This window comes from Hyperolius riggenbachi, chromosome 1 (assembly GCF_040937935.1).
Source record: "Hyperolius riggenbachi isolate aHypRig1 chromosome 1, aHypRig1.pri, whole genome shotgun sequence".
NCBI classification, from domain to species: Eukaryota; Metazoa; Chordata; class Amphibia; order Anura; family Hyperoliidae; genus Hyperolius; species Hyperolius riggenbachi.
The window spans coordinates 334,395,299-334,413,906 of NC_090646.1; the positions used below are offsets into that span (position 1 = coordinate 334,395,299).

Genomic DNA, 18,608 nt, shown 5'->3' on the forward strand with positions numbered 1-18,608 from the left:
AGGGGAGGCGCTGGAGAGCGCTGTAGTATATATACTGGGTGCTGGTCATTTCTCTGGTGTCTGGCGTTGCGATCACTACATGGTAGCACTCAGACCTTGTCAGTATCTGTGATATTTTCTGTGTTATTACTTCAGACTAGTTCCAGGGTATTGATGATCAAGGAACTCACACACAAGATTAGGGAACTGTATTACCATTCTGTTATACTTCAGACTAGTTCCAGGGTGTTGATGATCAAGGAACTCACACCCAAGACTAGGGAACTGTATTATCACTCTGTTATATATTAGACTAGTTCCAGGGTGTTGATGATCACGGAACTCACACCTCAGATTAGGCATTGTTATTATCTGTTATGACTTTCTGCTTTCCTGACCACTCTCTTGATCTCTGATCTGGTACTTCGCTATAACTGATACTCTGTTGCTGAACCCTGCTTGTCTTTAGATTCCGAATCTGTCTCCTGTCTCTGTATCTGATCTGTTTGTCTGTTGCCGACCTGGCCTGTCCGACCTCGAGAACTATCTTCCCTGTTTGGAGATAGTTCACAGACCTGTCAGTGACACTTCACCATTGGTGTCACACACACTCTGGTCCTTCCCACTCTCAGCCTGGCTCCGCCCCTTGGGGAGCATCAGACCATTGGAAGGAACCTGTTCTCTGAGCAGTATCTCTTACTGCCTGGCACCCTCTATACGGGTGCTCTCCTCAAAGTATTACTGTTGCACAAACACTCATATTTTTCAGGTGTCCAGAGGTTAGAAATATATCTGATTATCGTGATACTGCAGATCATCAATAATCGGGTATATATCTGTATTCTCGGTGATACTGCAGATCACCGATAATCAGATCCTCTCTGTGTTACACCGATCGTTACAGAACGCCAGACCAAAAATGCAAATGGACGTACACACCGACCGTCTGGGCGCACTTACCACTTCGGTGGATACCATTAACCAAGTGCTGGGTTATCACCGGGCGTTAATTGACGCTTTGTCCGGGTCTTTACAAACCCTCCAGATGGCTGTGGATGAAGTGCGATCTCCTCCTAGTTCAGACATACGTATGCCTGTACCTGAAAAATTTTCTGGTCACAGATCTGATTTCCGAAATTTTAGGAGTAGAGTGTTATCATACTTTGAGTTGAGACCTAGATCTTCAGGAACTATGGCCCAAAGGGTCACATTTATTAAAACTTTGTTATCAGGCGATTCTCAGACCTGGGCATACAGTCTACCCGCTGGAGACTGAGCCCTAACCTCAGTAGATGAATTTTTTAAAGCCATGGCAATAATTTATGACGATCCAGACATTGCCTCGACTTCTGAGCGGAAGCTCAAGTTATTACGTCAAGGCAAGAGTCCGGTCGAGGAATATGCTGCTGAATTCAGAAGGTGGTCAGTATCAGCCAGGTGGGACACCTTTGCTCTGTTAGATTGTTTTCTATCAGGATTGTCAGATGAGGTCTCTGATCTTATGTTAAGTCAGCCTGAACCTAAGACCATTGATGAGGCCATTTCATTGGCCATCAGGTTCGACCGTAGGCTACGCTATCAGAGACAGACCCGGGGTAGAAATCATGTAAAGATGGTGTCCTACGCTGCGCCTCCTGTGACTCCACCTCCTCCCGTTTCGCCTCCACCTGAGCCGATGCAGATTGGCCGGTCGAAGTTGTCTCAGGTGGAACGGAGATGCAGGATTTCAGAGCAGTTGTGTCTTTATTGCGCAGAGGGGGGTCATAGAGTACAAAATTGCCCTAAGACGTCGGGAAACGCTACTGCCTAGGAGTAGTTGGGGGTAATACCCTAGGCGTACAACTTTTACCCCTAGAGGATAAAAGATTGCTTCTTCTGTGTACGATTGCATGGGAAGATAAATCTGAAGTCACTGAGGCCTTCGTTGATTCAGGCTCAGCGGCTAATTTTATGGATTACGAATTTGCAAAAAAATTGGGTATTCCACTCACCCCGGTAACACCACCTATCCAGGTTACGGCAGTGGATGACTCCCCCCTGCAACGTAGCCGTCCTCCGTCTCAGACACCAGAGGTGGGAGTCACTATAGGGGTGCTGCATAGGGAGAAGTTGCATTTTTTGTGTGTTACACATGACAACCTCCACTATCATCCTTGGCATGCCTTGGTTGCACTTTCACTCCCCTCAGATTAATTGGGCCACTGGTCAGTTAACAAGCTGGTCAGCCCATTGCTTTCATCATTGTTTAGTGAAGGTGACCTTGGGTCAGACCAGGATTCATGTGGAAGGAGTACCGGAACAATATTCTGAATTTTCAGATGTGTTTTGTCCCAAAGCTGCAGATAAACTACCTCCACATCGCCCCTTCGATTGCCCCATCGATCTCCGATCTGGTTGTATGCCCCCTAGAGGTCATCTCTACAATTTGTCTGGGCCAGAAAAGGTAGCCATGCAAGACTACATCCGTGAAAACTTAGCTAAGGGTTTCATTCGCCCTTCCCGGTCGCCTGCCGGAGCAGGTTTCTTTTTTGTAAAGAAAAAAGACTGAGGCCTTCGGCCATGCTTTGATTACCGGGGCCTGAATAAAATCACAGTAAAAAATCGCTATCCATTGCCTTTGATAGACGATTTATTCACTCAGGTCACCAATGCTAAGATTTTCTCGAAATTGGATTTGCGGGGTACATACAACCTGGTGCGGATCAGAGAGGCGATGAGTGGAAGACGGCCTTTAACACACCCGATGGGCATTACGAGTACCTGGTGATGCCCTTCGGGTTGTGTAACGCCCCGGCCGTCTTTCAGGAACTTATTAACGAGGTATTCAGGGAGGTGTTGGGTAAATTTGTCCTGGTATATCTGCATGATATACTAATCTTCTCAGATAACCTCTCTGAGCACAGGGCTCATGTCAAACTTGTGCTGCACAAGTTAAGACAGAACATGCTTTATGCTCAATTGGAGAAATGCATTTTTGAGGTAACATCTGTCACTTTTCTGGGGTACATAATTTCCACCTCTGGCCTTTCTATGGATCCTGCCAAAGTCTCTGCTGTCCTGGAATGGCCTCAGCCAGTGGGAGTAAAATCTCTCCAGAGATTTTTAGGATTCGCTAATTACTATAGAAGGTTCATAAAGGGGTACTCCACAGTCATCGCACCCCTCACCAGTCTCACAAAGAAAGGGGCAGATACCAACCACTGGTCTCCCGAAGCTCTAGCTGCTTTCTCCACTTTAAAAGAAATGTTTTGCTCTGCACCCATTTTGAGACACGTCGACACCTCCTATCCCTTTATTGTGGAGGTGGACGCCTCGGAGGTCGGGGTAGGGGCTGTGCTGTCTCAGCGTTCTGGGTTGCAGGGAAGATTACACCCGTGTGCCTATTTCTCTCGTAGGTTTTCACCAGCAGAGAAAAACTACGATATAGGCAACAGGGAGCTCCTAGCCATTAAATTGGCCTTCGAAGAATGGCGTCACTGGCTAGAAGGAGCAGAACATACGATTACCGTTTACACTGATCACAAAAATTTGGAATACATTGAGGGGGCTAAGAGATTGAGTCCCCGTCAGGCTCGGTGGTCACTGTTTTTCTCGAGATTCAGATTTGTAATTACGTACACCCCGGGTAGTAAAAACGTTAAAGCAGACGCTTTGTCCAGATGCTTTGAGCCAGAGACAGCACAGCCCTCAGACCCAGAGACTATTATCCCACAGAGAGTAGTGTTGGCAGCCACAGAGACCTGGAAAGACTGGATGGAGACTTTAAGTCCCTTCCAGCAGGATGTCCCTGAGGGAAAGCCTGAAGGGGTGATGTTTGTACCACTGCCATTTCGTCTCCAGATACTGCAGATGTTTCACTCCCACAAAAACGCTGGACATCCTGGGGCCACCAGAACACAGGACCTTGTTGCTAGGTGTGCTTGGTGGCCTTCATTGGCAACTGACTGCAAGGAGTATGTTAGAGAGTGTGCAGTATGTGCAAAAAACAAACCCTCCCGTCTGGCACCTGTGGGAACGTTGCAACCTTTGCCCACCCCGAGTGAACTATGGACCCATTTGTCCATGGATTTTGTGGGTGAGCTTCCGAGGTCTGAGGGCATGTCGGTCATTTGGGTGGTAGTTGACCGTTTCAGTAAAATGGCCCATTTTGTGCCCCTGAAAGGACTCCCCTCGGCCCAGGAGTTGGCCGATCTTTTCATCATCCACATTTTCCGGCTACATGGCATTCCGGAAAACATTGAGTCAGATCGGGGAGTCCAATTTGTTTCTAAATTTTGGAGGGCATTTTGTCATCAAATGGGCATGGAACTGTCATTTTCTTTGGGCTACCACCCACAGACCAATGGTCAGACCGAGAGAGTCAATCAGTCACTGGAACAGTTTCTTAGGTGTTATGTTGCGGACGCGCAAAATGATTGGGTCAAGTTCCTGCCGTTTGCAGAGTTTGCGCACAATAATTTGAAAAGCCCTTCCTCTGGATTCTCTCCTTTTCAGGTGGTAACTGGAAAGTTGCCTAAGTTTTCCCCACTGCCAGTAGCTTCCACTCGGTTTCCAGCTTTGGAGGCTTGGCAAGAGTCATTTAAGAACATCTGGGGAATCGTGAAAGGGAATCTAGAGAAGGCCTTTCAGAGTCAGAAAGGTCAGGCTGACAAGAAACGTTCCATAGAGTGGAAGTTCCGGCCAGGAGACTTGGTTTGGGTGTCCACCCGTCATTTGACTCTAAAACAGCCTTCGCCCAAGCTAGGACCCAGATTTGTGGGCCCTTTCCCAGTAACCAGGAAGATCAACAATGTTACTTATGCCCTTGATCTTCCTGCCAGCATGCGTGGTGTAAGGTCATTCCATGTATCCCTGCTTAAGCCAGCAGTGCATGTGGGTTCCACTTCTCCTCCTCCTGTGATGGTGGATGACCAACCTGAGTATGAAGTAGAAAAGATTTTAGACTCACGGATTGTACAGAACTCAGTACAGTACTTAGTTCACTGGAAGGGTTATGGCATTGAGGAAAGAACATGGGTACCTGATTGTCGCATGCATGCGGATAAGTTAAAGAAGGAATTTCACGCCCTACATTCTGAGAAGCCGGGTAGGAGCTGTCCGGAGTCCACTCCTCAGGGTGGGGGGGGGTACTGTGAGAAAACGCGGAAAAGCCGCCGCGGGTACTCAGAGCAGGGCGGCTGTTTCCGCGTTCAATGCGGCGGATTCCGCATCTAACGTGGCGGTTTGCATGCATAGGCCTACATGTGTCAGCGTGGCTGAACGCGGAGAAACCGCCGCATGCTCGGATGGCGGTGCGGCTGGTTCCGTGCCCTGCATGGCGGATACATTGCAAAGCATGTCTGGTGTGGCTGGGACTGATAGTCCACACAGATTCAGAAGGACGCGCGCGCGTGTGGAGAGGCAGAACTTTTATGACAGCCAGAAGGGTGTCAGCTGACCAAGCCGGTCAGCTGACAATTCAACCATTTCTGATTGGTCCAGCACTTAGGGGAGGCGCTGGAGAGCGCTGTAGTATATATACTGGGTGCTGGTCATTTCTCTGGTGTCTGGCGTTGCGATCACTACATGGTAGCACTCAGACCTTGTCAGTATCTGTGATATTTTCTGTGTTATTACTTCAGACTAGTTCCAGGGTGTTGATGATCAAGGAACTCACACCCAAGATTAGGGAACTGTATTACCATTCTGTTATACTTCAGACTAGTTCCAGGGTGTTGATGATCAAGGAACTCACACACAAGATTAGGGAACTGTATTACCATTCTGTTATACTTCAGACTAGTTCCAGGGTGTTGATGATCAAGGAACTCACACCCAAGACTAGGGAACTGTATTATCACTCTGTTATATATCAGACTAGTTCCAGGGTGTTGATGATCACGGAACTGACACCTCAGATTAGGCATTGTTATTATCTGTTATGACTTTCTGCTTTCCTGACCACTCTCTTGATCTCTGATTTGGTACTTCGCTATAACTGATACTCTGTTGCTGAACCCTGCTTTGTTGCTGAACCCTGCTTGTCTTTAGATTCCGAATCTGTCTCCTGTCTCTGTATCTGATCTGTTTGTCTGTTGCCGACCTGGCCTGTCCGACCTCGAGAACTATCTTCCCTGTTTGGAGATAGTTCACAGACCTGTCAGTGACACTTCACCATTGGTGTCACACACACTCTGGTCCTTCCCACTCTCAGCCTGGCTCCGCCCCTTGGGGAGCATCAGACCATTGGAAGGAACCTGTTCTCTGAGCAGTATCTCTTACTGCCTGGCACCCTCTATACGGGTGCTCTCCTCAAAGTATTACTGTTGCACAAACACTCATATTTTTCAGGTGTCCAGAGGTTAGAAATATATCTGATTATCGGTGATACTGCAGATCATCAATAATCGGGTAAATATCTGTATTCTCGGTGATACTGCAGATCACCGATAATCAGATCCTCTCTGTGTTACACCGATCGTTACACTAGACTTTACAGTTACTAGACTCTCACTAAAGAATGCAGAATCAGACTTAAGTGTCACTGATTTCACCAAGGTTATTAACAAGTCACGTTCAGGGGCATTAACAGGATAGGACAAATCTTCTGATATATGCACTGAACTAGTTAGGGTCTCCACAACTTCCTCTGGACTGGACTACTACACTGGATTGGAGCTCCAAAAGAGCTGCAAAACAAGTCAGTATTGCAGCAACCCCCACTGAACTGGGCAAGACTGAGGAACTCACTGGACAGGAAGGGGACCCCAGAACCTCTGCCACACTGGATAGAGACCCAGAACTTTCCAAGATACAAGGCAGGATTTTAGGAACACTCACTAAACAGGACTGAAATTCTGAGACTTCTATTATTTTTACCAGAGAGTCAGAATTATCCATGTTACAGGGCAAGACTTCTGAAACATCCAGAGGACAGGGCTGGAGTTCCCTGGCTGCTACAACATCAGACAGGGATTCAACAACATTAGCTAAATCAGACTGTGTACAGGGTAAGGTATCTAAAACACTTGCTGACGAGGACAATGCTTCAATGGCTTCTGCTTCACTGAACAGAGATTCATCAAGTTTTACTAGAATGGACTGTAATTCAAAGACAGCTGCTAAACAGGTGAATATTAATGCAACACCAACTGAAGTAAGCAGAGCCTCTGAGTCCTCTGCTAGGGATCTTAAAGCATCCAAAGTACTGGGTGAAGCATAAGACTCTGCGACCTCAGCTTCACTGGACAGGATCACTGAACAGTCCATGTTGCTGGGCAGAACCATGGAAGCACCTGCTGGACAGCATAATGATTCTGTGACCTGAGCTTCATTGGACAGAACTACTGCATAATTCATGGTACAGGGCAAATTTACTGGAACATTTTCTGGATAAGGCAATGATTCTGTGATTTCAGGATCACATAACAGATGCTCTGAACCATTTGCGGAACTAGAGCAAGGTGTGGAAACAGAAGTAACAGAACACAGAGTTTGTGAATCTGAACCACAGTTCTTCAACCGTGAAGTTGGAGAATTCAGATGCTGGGGTTCTAAGGTTACTAAACATGATTGCTGAGACTCAGGAACTGATGTAGTGCATCTATTGGTGTCTGCTGGATCATATGGTTTGCAGGATGCAGAAAACAAATCAGTAGGAATTTGTTTGTATTTTTTCGCAAAACGTTTTACGATCAATTTAACAAATTCCAGGGGGTCATCAAAAACCTCCTTGTTTTTATCAGCAACTTCCTCAGCCCAAGTTCTCATCTTGCTATCAAGCAGGTATAAGATAATAAACCTGGACTGCTGAAATGTTGTAGCTGATCTGAAGAAAGAACATGAATTCAAAATTTTGCAATTCTGCAAGAAATTCAAAAAATACTTATTGCCACCATTATAACGGGCTAGAGAAGCAAGACGTGCATCTGGAGCAAGGCTAGCAGGTGATGTCGTTGCTAGGGGCAACGGAGAGACAGAATTGACATTGGTTACTGAGTGTTGCTCACACTAACACCCAGAGCGATCATTCAAGATCTCATTCCGTGCATCAATTAACGGAATCACAAACTCATGCAAGAAGTTTTGAATCAGGATGATACCATTTATTGGCTAACTTAGAGATGGATAAACAGTGAGCTTTCGACTTATAAAAAGCCTTCGTCGGACTGGTTCCTGACCAAAACTGAAAAACACAGCTTATATACACTGACATACAGAGGAGAAACATTCTTTAGCAAACATAAATGTAATTAGATGCCTTAACTGTTACTGAGGAGGCTTTCCCAGGCATCCTATCTAAATTGATAAGATCAATAGAATCCTCAACATGACATAAAGCAGACTAGTGATGAAGAGAAATCGTAAATTCTGAATTCAAATGGTAACTGGCCTGGTTACATGCACCATTAATTCTAAGCTTAAGAGAACTGTGGCATTTAAAGCCAGCACCTGAAAGCAAATAAAATGAATAGTGACAGTGAATTCCATCTTACACAGCATATGGCACAAAAATGAATGAAAAGATAGAAAAATTTAAATTAAAAGAATTGTGGCATTTAAAACCCATCGTACCAGCACAAGAAGTTAGAGTCCTTGTTTAAACCATCTTCTACAGTTTTGAACCAATGTATAAACTTAGTTTCTTGTGTTAGTCTCATGTTTCCCGATTTGAAGCCACCCATTAATACAGTGACGCGAAAATCGCTTAAACTGTGTCCAGGTAAACAAAAGTGTGTTGGTATTGGGAGATCAGTATATTTTGCAATATCCTTTTTCCTGCTGTTAAAAGTGGATCTGTGGTGTGTCATGTGATCACGCAGTGGTTGACTTGTTTCTCCCACATAAATTCCTTTGGGGCATTTTGCACACATGATTACGTATACCACATTAGATGAGTCGCAGGAAAAGGTGCCTTGTACTTTGTATTCCTGTTGTGTACCTGGTATTAGTATCCTGTCAGTGGAATGGATGTGTTTACAGGTCCCACACTTTTTCCCTCGGCAGGGGAATGTTCCATTCTGTTCTTGCCTATTTAAGGCACTCCTCACTATCATCTGCTTAAAGTGAACCTCCGGACTAAAAATCTACTCAGCAGAACTGAAAAGGCTTGGTGTTTCTTTAACAGTTTCACAGCATCATAACTTTGTTTTTCTTACCAAAGCATCATTTTTAGCTGCATTTTTAGCTAAGCTCCACGCATCAAAGAAAAAAAGCCCGGGCTTTTTTTCCCTGATGCTGTGCAGAGCATGATGGGATTTCCTATGTTGTTATCCATGTTGCCTAGCAACTGGGAGAGGTGCTCAGGACACGGGACAGTTGGAACTGTGTCTCATGCTCCCTGTCACCTCCTTTCAACCAAAAAGATGGCTGCCCTCATGAAATCAAACATTTGCCAGTTCTTTTAAAAGAGTGTGCATAAGAGATTATATTACCTATCTATTTTAATTAACATAACTAATGTAATTTAATGACAGTATTTTTGTTTAGGCTGAAGTTCCTCTTTAAGATTGGGTGGCTGTCGGAACGCTAGGAGGGGAGGTTCAGGGAATATCTTTTTCAGTCTCAGATCCTTGTGTAGAACAGGATGAAGTTCTTTTGCAATCTTTCTTAAGATTTCCAGGCGTGGGTTGTAGGTTACTACCAGTGGCTCTGCTTGTACTCCAGGAGCTGAGTCCTAGGGATGTTGTCATGCACACACAGATTCATTTTAATGAAAGAAAAAGCAGACTCAATGCATGCATGCAAAATTATGTTACTCTTAGTAGTGTAAAATTCATAGAAATATTTTCGATCATTCTCCAATTCATAAATCAAAGCTTCAATTTCCCATTTTTCAAACGGAGGATCCCTTTCATTCTTGTCAGGAACTAAACAATTATTCTGGGCATAATTTACAGTTAGACCAGTCTGCAGGAAGCTAGTTGGAGTGGACTTGGCTTGGTTTACTCCTGACAGAGAATCAACTCGATTAACTGGATCATTACTAGGGTATTTCCTATTCTTAAGAATGTCCAGGACTTGTAACAAGTGTTGAACTGCAGAATATGCAAATTTTCCTTGCTGCACAAACAATTTGATTTGCTCAATACTCTGTAATATTTCCTCATAAGAATATTCAGACAATTCTTTTAAAAAATAATCTTTATTCTCCCTGGCTGGCAAGGAAAGTTCATTGATAGTTCCATAGGTCCATTTGACTCCCATGAATGACAATTGAATTTAATTATCTGCTAATGACGGAGTCTGACTATGGGTCTGATGCGCAGTTGCAATGGATGACATTGCTGGTTGTGAACATTTTCTGGAACGTTTACATTTAGTTTTATGCAAGACTTTAGACTTTGCTGCATACAGATTTCTTTTAAATGCTGCTTGAAACGATTGTGGAATTATTTCCGTGGTCAGCGCACAAGACGCGCGCTGACACTGCGGAAATCCCCCACAAGCGTATAAAATAACAGAACCCAGCTGTGGTGATATGCACCTGTAGAGGGGAATTCCCACCAGCAGATGGAGCTGTGGAGTGCAGAGGAACACAGCCTCCGCACTGCCACAGATGCCAGGGGGGGAATTGTACGAGTTGAAGCAATGCAGGGCAAGATAGCCCTTAGAGAGAGAGAGTACAGGGACAGAATGTATGTGTGTCCACCAATCTAGTTGCCACCCGGCGACGGTGAACACACAACAGCGGAAAACAAGTGGGAACGCAATCGCAAGAGTGGCGATTGCCAATAGTGACACAAGACCGAGTAAAGACAGAACACAAGTGTAGCAAGAAAGACACAGCAAATAACAATGATCAGAACACCAAGGAAAATAACAAACGCACTCGCTAAGCGCGGTCGCCACACGAAAAGTGCAACAGCGACAAAGCACGCTAATGGCACGGTCCCCGCACGAGAAGCGCAACAGAGACAAAACGCGCCAACCCTAACTAACCAATGAAACACGAAAATGAATAGAGAATGCGAACGCTTGCTAAGCGGTTACCTCACCGAGCCTTCAGCAAGCGTTCGATCCAGACAAGACAGGCAGAAGGAGCAACCAGTAGCAACCGCAGCTCTGGCCTACACTCCCAGACAGAGTACAGAAGGAACCACCGCCACTACCGCTAGGGCGGACGCGATCCAGACAGACAGACAGATGGAGCAACCAGTAGCAACCGCTGCTCTGGCTTGCATCCCTAAGACAGAGTACAGAAAGAACCACCGCCACTACCGCTAGGGCGAATGCGATCCCAACAGACAGAACGATTTCCTGTCGACCGCTGCTGGCGACAAGAAAATCGCAACAGATAGACAGTACAAGGCAAAACAGATAATACAACCTGACTACGCTAAATAGGAGTGCAAGGAGCACTCCCAAAGGGTAACTACTCTAAGCTAGCAATAATAGCCTACTATGAGCAGAGGGCTGAGACTTCCAGGCAAGTTAGCAGGAACAAACCATCATGACCAGCAAGGAATTTTGGGAAGAAATGGTATTTATACTGCAAGCCATCAAAGGAAGCAGCTAAGCAATTTGCATGACAAGTGGATGCAAATTCCTCACCAGAAGAGCAGCTCTGCAACTCGCAGAGTGAAGACAGGTCTCTTTTCCAGAGATCTGCAGCATTCAGACCTAAAAAATGGTAAAAAGCTGTCTGCCTGTGCAGACAGCAGAGCAGATCATTACACTGCTGAAGAGGCATTTGATTGACTAGCAATCAGGAGTTTATTAAGAGGATATGGTAATGGAGATATTTGTAACCAGTTATGGATCACAAAAGCTATGAATTCTGGAGGCTTTTCTCTCTCTCAGAGTAGTGTGATTCAAAACATCAACTGCCCAATCAAAAAGTTTGCCCTTGAAGAGAGTGCAAACTATCTGATCAGCCCAGGTAGAGACAGGTGTAGCTTGGAAGTCTGGGTTTGACAAAAATCTAACACATTCATGCAAAAATGTGTCTGCTGTTTCAGGGCCAAGCTTTTCAAATCTTTTAAAAAAACAAAGAACCATAATACACTGTGTCATAGCCCTCCTCCATGTGGGTTTGTGTTAGGCCCGACATAATGTAATGCTGGGGGTCATACTTTCTGACCACCCAGTGCAACAAGGCTAAGAGTTGGATAATGGAAGAGGCTCCACAGATGGACACAGGAGTAATGAACAAGGGAGCAAGATTGCCCAGAGCAAATGCAGCTCTGGGCTGCCTATCAGGCTAGATGCTATATGATACAATATACAACAGACGTAGTCGGTAACAGGCTTGGGTCATACACGTTAATTCAGATGTCAGTCATATTGGAAGGATTAGGCAGATTCATAGTCGAGAGGCAGGCAAAGGTCGGTACACAATACAATAATACAATACTGATGGACTAGAGTACATGTATATCGTGCTGATGCGCAATATATGAAATGTAGCTCTCAAATAACTCACTAGCTAAAGCACAAGTAATGATAATTAACAAGGCAGACAACAGACAGACAGTCGGAATGCTCAGCCAATCTAGTCGCTGTTTCAGCAACGGCAACATTCACACTGAGATAGACAAGACTAACAGGTAGGAGTGAACTAATGGCAACCGCTGCTATAGTTTGTCCTCAAAAACAAGGCTAGAAGGAATACTACCAGTCACCAACGTGGTGCTGGCAGAATCTAACTATCAAGATCAGAAGGATCAGGACTTCAGTGACCCCCGCAGGTCCGCAAACATCCAGCAGACATGACAGTACAGAGCAAGGCATTATACATTTACAATAACAACTTTCACAGCATAGACCCAATGACAACTCAGAGAGCTGAACGCTATGTCGGGCGAGGTCCGAAATGGGAGGCAGACTTTTATGCTGGCATCAGCCAATGGATGCAAGCATGCAACTTTTCACACAGCTGAATGGTAATCACTCAATCCTGAGCTGGCTTGATTACCATTTGCTAGCTGGCTGTGAATGCAAAGGACTCCCATAAGAAATACATGCAGTATTATGTAACAACATGCATGCAGGAAATCCAGGGCTATCTGGCCGCAGCTCAGCTGCAACAAGCAATTGGTGGAATGATGACAGCATCCTAAGCTACCCAGAACTGCAGAGCGATTTCAAATGACAATGAAACTTATTGCGAATGCACAACCGAATGCAAGCAGATAAGCCAGAACTGTCCGTTTGCAGCTCCACTGCAATGGACAGAATACGCTACAGGAGGGATCCTTACAAATGCAGGGCTGACCTCTTTCACCTTTACTATATGCTTTAGCTGCTGAGCCTTTGGCGCACAGAATCTGAGCTTCTCCAAAAATAGTTGGTCTCAAAACTGAGCATACGCACAGAAAACTCTGCATGTATGTGCTGTGTACTGTGCTGATTATGGCAGATGCACGCCCCTCCCTTGTAAAGACATTGGATGTAATCCAACAATATGGATACTATTCCAGATACTCCTTTTGTGTCCTACCTGATCATGCACCTCCATTACTGTGAACCCATGCTATGCATTTGAGTGAACCTAACTTGCCTAATCTCCATGCTCCATCCAGTGACTGACTAAGCATTACCTTGTACTCATACTGTGCTGCATGATCTGTATGTCACCCCTAAATATTGTCTGTAACCTAAACTAATGTCCAGCGCTGCGTAATATGTTGGCGATTTATAAATACAATAAATAAATAAATAATACAGATATAAGGACAAATCAGCAAATCTAACGGATAGTATCCCATCTATTTCTCTTTCTGCGCAACCCCTCTGCAATCTGTTCCCTCATTAAAATATCAAGTGGTGCAGACTCATTTCGACCCTAAGTTTAGACTTAGTGTAGACAAAAAGTAAGGCCTGGACTAAATTACCTCTCTCTGTTGTTAGCAGGACAAATGTAATACAAATGGTATTACAATCGAAAATTCTTTACATCCTTTATCATTCTCTTATCTACATTCCTCAAATATTTTTGGGATGTTTACATTCCCTTATCCTTAGTCTGGTCTGGAACAAATCTAAAGCTAAGCGCAAACACACAATATTACAAAATTTGAATGGTATGGGAGGCATAGCGCTCCCATCCTTTCAAAAATAGTATTTTGCTTCTCAGCTACAACAGTTGGCCTTGTGCAGTGTTCTTACATTCTTGATAAACTTCAAAAGGGCCAGACTAGGCACATGGTAGATTCTACTTTGAAATTCTACAGCCTAAGGTCAATGTTTACAAAAGTTAGATGGGTCTCAATGTGGAAGGACATTGACAAAGACGATTAAGTATATGATTGTCTGTATCATTATGTACCCCTTGTTTGTTTTCCTACTGTACATCACCACGGAATATGTTGATGCCCTATAAATCAATAATACTGTAATTCCAGTTTGCATTCAAATTTTCAGCAAATCGTATGTAGCTTGTAAATGGGCCAATCAAAATCAGCAGGAAGTGCATACGATTTGAATTTAATTTGCATACAAGCTGGAATCACCAGCATCTTACTGACCATGTCTAATCCCCATGTGAAGTTCTTTACAGCCTCAGTGTATTGTGGAAACTGCAATTATTAGAGAATTATGCAGTGTTATAAAAAAAAGCTAGATACCTGAAAATAAAAATATGACACTATTTTCTTTGCTACTAAGGTTGTATTAATTATCTGTATTACACAACCAATTCATTATATCATGAGTTTTTTTTTCGCTTCAGTGTCACTTTAGGACCGCCTCATGCCAATGGTCGTGACCGCGACTGCAGCCCCAGGACCGCCTAACGCCAATTGGTTTCAAGTCCTGGGGCTGCATTTTGCAGGAGATCGCGCGCAGGATGCTCTTCAGTCTCACGCGCCCCCTCTTCAGTCTCTGAGCGGCAATCGCCGCTCGGGAGACTGTTAGACGGCGTGATCGCCGTCTATTTACATGTACAGCACTGCGATCGGCAGCAGCGCTGTACTGGGCTGGGGAGTGATCGGCTGTCATAAGCTGAAGCCTATGACAGCTGTTCACCCTGATTGGCTGGCGGGGGAGGGAGGGAGCAGGGGAGGAAAAATAAGAAAAATAGCAAAATTTATTAAAAATAAACTGTGGAGCGATCAGACCCCACCAACAGAGAGCTCTGTTGGTGGGGGAAAATGGGGGGGGGGATCACTCGTGTGCTGTGTTGTGCGGCCCTGCAGCTTGGCCTTAAAGAGAAACTCCAACCTAGAACTGAACTTTATCCCAATCAGTAGCTGATACTCCCCTTTACATGAGAAATATAATGCTTTTCACAAACAGACCATCAGGGGGCGCTGTATGACTGATTTTGTGCTGAAACCCCTCCCACAAGAAGCTCTGGGACCGCGGTACTTTTGGCAGTTTGTTACAATGTAACAAGGTTCACAGACAGGAAATAGCTGTTTACAGCTGTCTCTAACAGCCAAAACAGCTAGGAGCAGCTACATAACCTGCCCACAGTAAAAATGTCACCATGTAATAAATGTCAGAATGTAAATCGGGGAGAGGAAAGATTTTACAATGAGCAAACACTGACTAAATCATTTATACATAATTATGGTAAAAAATGAAGCACTTTTTATACTACATTATTTTCACTTAAGTTCCTCTTTAAAGCTGCAGTGGCCAATTTAGCAATAATTAGCCTGGTCTTTAGGGGGGTTTAACACTGCAGTCCTCAAGTGGTTAAGTAGCTCAGCCATGTGTCCCTTCAACTTAAATTAAGTCACTCACTCATTGGGTTCCATGAGGATTTCAACACTGGTCTAAAGCACCTCTTCAATGCTTCACAGAAGATTTCGTAAATGTGTAGGCGAAATATAACCAGACGAATACAGGTCAAACAATTTGTTCTTCTTGTCCTAATAAGGTAATTTCGTATAGTTTCCATACAGGTGTGAGCCACTTGATCTGGTTTAAATCCACATTCACCTAAAAAAAAACAACAGAGATCTTGCTCATGTTTAGATCACAAACAATAGACGTTGGCTTCTCTTTTTACAGGTGAGGGCACTAAAATTTACCCATGCGATTAACAGATAGAAGAAGTGGTAGAAGACGTTTTAAATGCAAGCATACAGAAATATGTTTCTTTATAATCAGGGTCTCTGAAAGTGAAGAAATTAACATGCTCTTTAGATTGTAAGCTACCAAGGGCAGGGCTCTCTCACCCTTTTGTGTCTTGGATTTTGTTGTTCATTTCATAGCTTTCACTCTGTTATACATTTTATTCATCGTGCTCCATCTGTCATTGTAACCACCAGTTCTGTATTTTGTATATGTTGATGCCTTGGAAATCAATAATAATTCCAGTTTGCATTCAAATTTTCAGCAAATCGTATGTAGCTTGTAAATGGGCCAATCAAAATCAGCAGGAAGTGCATACGATTTGAATTTAAATTGCATACAAGCTGGAATCACCAACATCTTACTGACCATGTCTAATCCCCATGTGATGTTCTAAATCCACAGAGTGTCCTCACTGCTCTCTCTGATGATATGTGGTGTGGTGTGGCCTTTTTCTGTATATCTGAAGTTGTTTATATAGCATTTTCTGCATTCCTCCTTTTGTTCATAGCAGCTAGAGAAAGTCGCAAAACACAATCACAAGAAAAATGACATTGTAATATTGTGATGAGACCCCCCGTGAAGTGACCCTGAGAAACCCAAATGAGAGAGCCGATTGGAAGTTTAGAGCTACCCCCAAGGAGACATTGAGAGTGCCCCGTCTTATTGGGACCTTTACTGATGACTCACACAAAGTTTTTGAGATAATACGACATTATTGGCCTATCCTTCAGAAGGATAAGGACTTATCTAGACATCTACCTGACACTCCAGCCATAACCTATAGACGGTCATCTAACCTACGAGACATACTAGTCCATAGTACCCACACCACATATTCTGCCCCAAGAGAAACTTGGCTTCCACAAAAACCATTGGGGTCCTTTAGGTGTGGCCGCTGTAAGGCTTGTAAATATATGCCTACCCTGAAACAATTTACAGTACCAACCAACGGCAGAACTTTCAATATACTATCATTTATCAACTGTGAAAGTAGGGGAGTTATATATGGGGCCAAGTGCCCCTGTAACCTGTGGTATGTGGGCAAGACTACTAGGCAACTCAAAGACCGTGTTTTGGAGCACGTGGGGGACATCAAACACAGGAGAGATACATCCATCGCAAGACACATGAATGAGTTCCATTCCCCTAGACGTTTTGACATACAGTTTTGGGGGATACAGACATGGAGAAGGGACTTTAGAGGGGGCAATTTCGATCAGAAATTAACGCAGATAGAATCCCAGTGGATTTTTCGTTTGGATACGATCTCACCGAAGGGACTGAATGAGGATTTTAATCTTGCATGTTTTTTATAAAATTTATAAAATGGGTGGTTGTGCGCCCTCCTGCTTCTACTGGATCAGATGTGTCTATGTCATTAGTCTATTTTGAGTGTTCCCTTATATATATGAAGATCATGCTGTAGAATTGGGAAAATCTTTCCCTCTTTATTCCCCCGGTCCCCACGCTCTGTGTGGTACAGAGGGGACAATTTTGTCTCCCTTGATGGATCTATCTATATATTTGTATGTACTCTTTAGTGCGGCGCCCATATACGATATGTATCCATGGAGGGTCTCATGCTTTATTGCCCCCTTCCTCCCTCCCTCAATTCCCCGAGGTGTCCCCTAAATATACCCTATCTGTTGCATCTCTTAACAGGAGATGTTTATATACATAGATTGCCATGGCGATGGGGGCGGAACTTGAGGAGTTGATGCGCTTGGCCGCCTCCCCCCTTCCCCCGTCACTGGTAGACTATGTGATGACAGAACGGGCAGCGCCGCACTTGACGTATCCGCCCACGCGACATGCGGACCTTTGACTGCGGAAGTGATGCGCACGACCAGTGACACGCATACTCCGCCCCTTTTACCATGGGTGGAACGCAGTGCGGCGTCCACCGTACAGATTAAGTGGTTTAGGGGCCTAATACGAGTCCCCCACTTGGACACAATATGGGAGGAGGTAAGCGAGATTGGGGACTAAGGTCCCCCACCCACAATATGTGCTTTATAATATATATATAGGATCGGAATTGCACCGAGGCCTATGGGCGTGGCCTATGGGGATGAATCCCTCCCCTTCCTGCCTTCTTAGTATAAATACAGTCGCTGAACACGGCGCAGCTAGCTCTGACTTGGGCTTTGATATATGGGGGGCATATTTTGATTTTAATTCTGTGGTGATGTGTATGATGTATAGCACTATGTAACATATGTATAGCACCTTCTGAAGAAGCCTTTGTGGTGAAATGTGATCTCATTAGGGTCTTTATGTACAGCACAATGCACATTCTCTAGCACTTTGTAAATAGCCCCCCCTATAAGGGTGGTACTTAGGACCAGTACTACTGAGGGGTTAGCTGGGGTGATTTACAGTTTCACAGCAAGCGACCACACTCCGGTCCGTACCACCCTCAGCAGTGATCACTTCAGTCGATCTGTGGGATAGCTACACCCCACTCATATATATAGTGGAAGAGTGGAGGGGGATCAGCAAGGACCCCTGCAGTATATGACTGTTCAGACATATTTATGGCTCACACTGCATGAGCAACACTTATAGCGTGCTGCCATTTTTAGATTGACTAATTAAGATATTAGCAGGTAAATAGAACCTGA

At 44.5% G+C, this 18,608-nt stretch overlaps 1 protein-coding gene across 2 annotated transcripts in view; it reads right to left on the reverse strand.

The window, feature by feature from the left end:
* Positions 1–18,608, reverse strand: part of LOC137510705 (protein mono-ADP-ribosyltransferase PARP14-like) — a 179,156-nt gene that overhangs the window by 43,433 nt on the left and 117,115 nt on the right. For both annotated transcript variants that reach the window (XM_068233925.1, XM_068233926.1), the window contains exon 12: positions 15,649–15,846. In XM_068233925.1, coding sequence (XP_068090026.1) covers positions 15,649–15,846 — 198 coding nt within the window. The remainder of the gene's footprint in view (positions 1–15,648; positions 15,847–18,608) is intronic.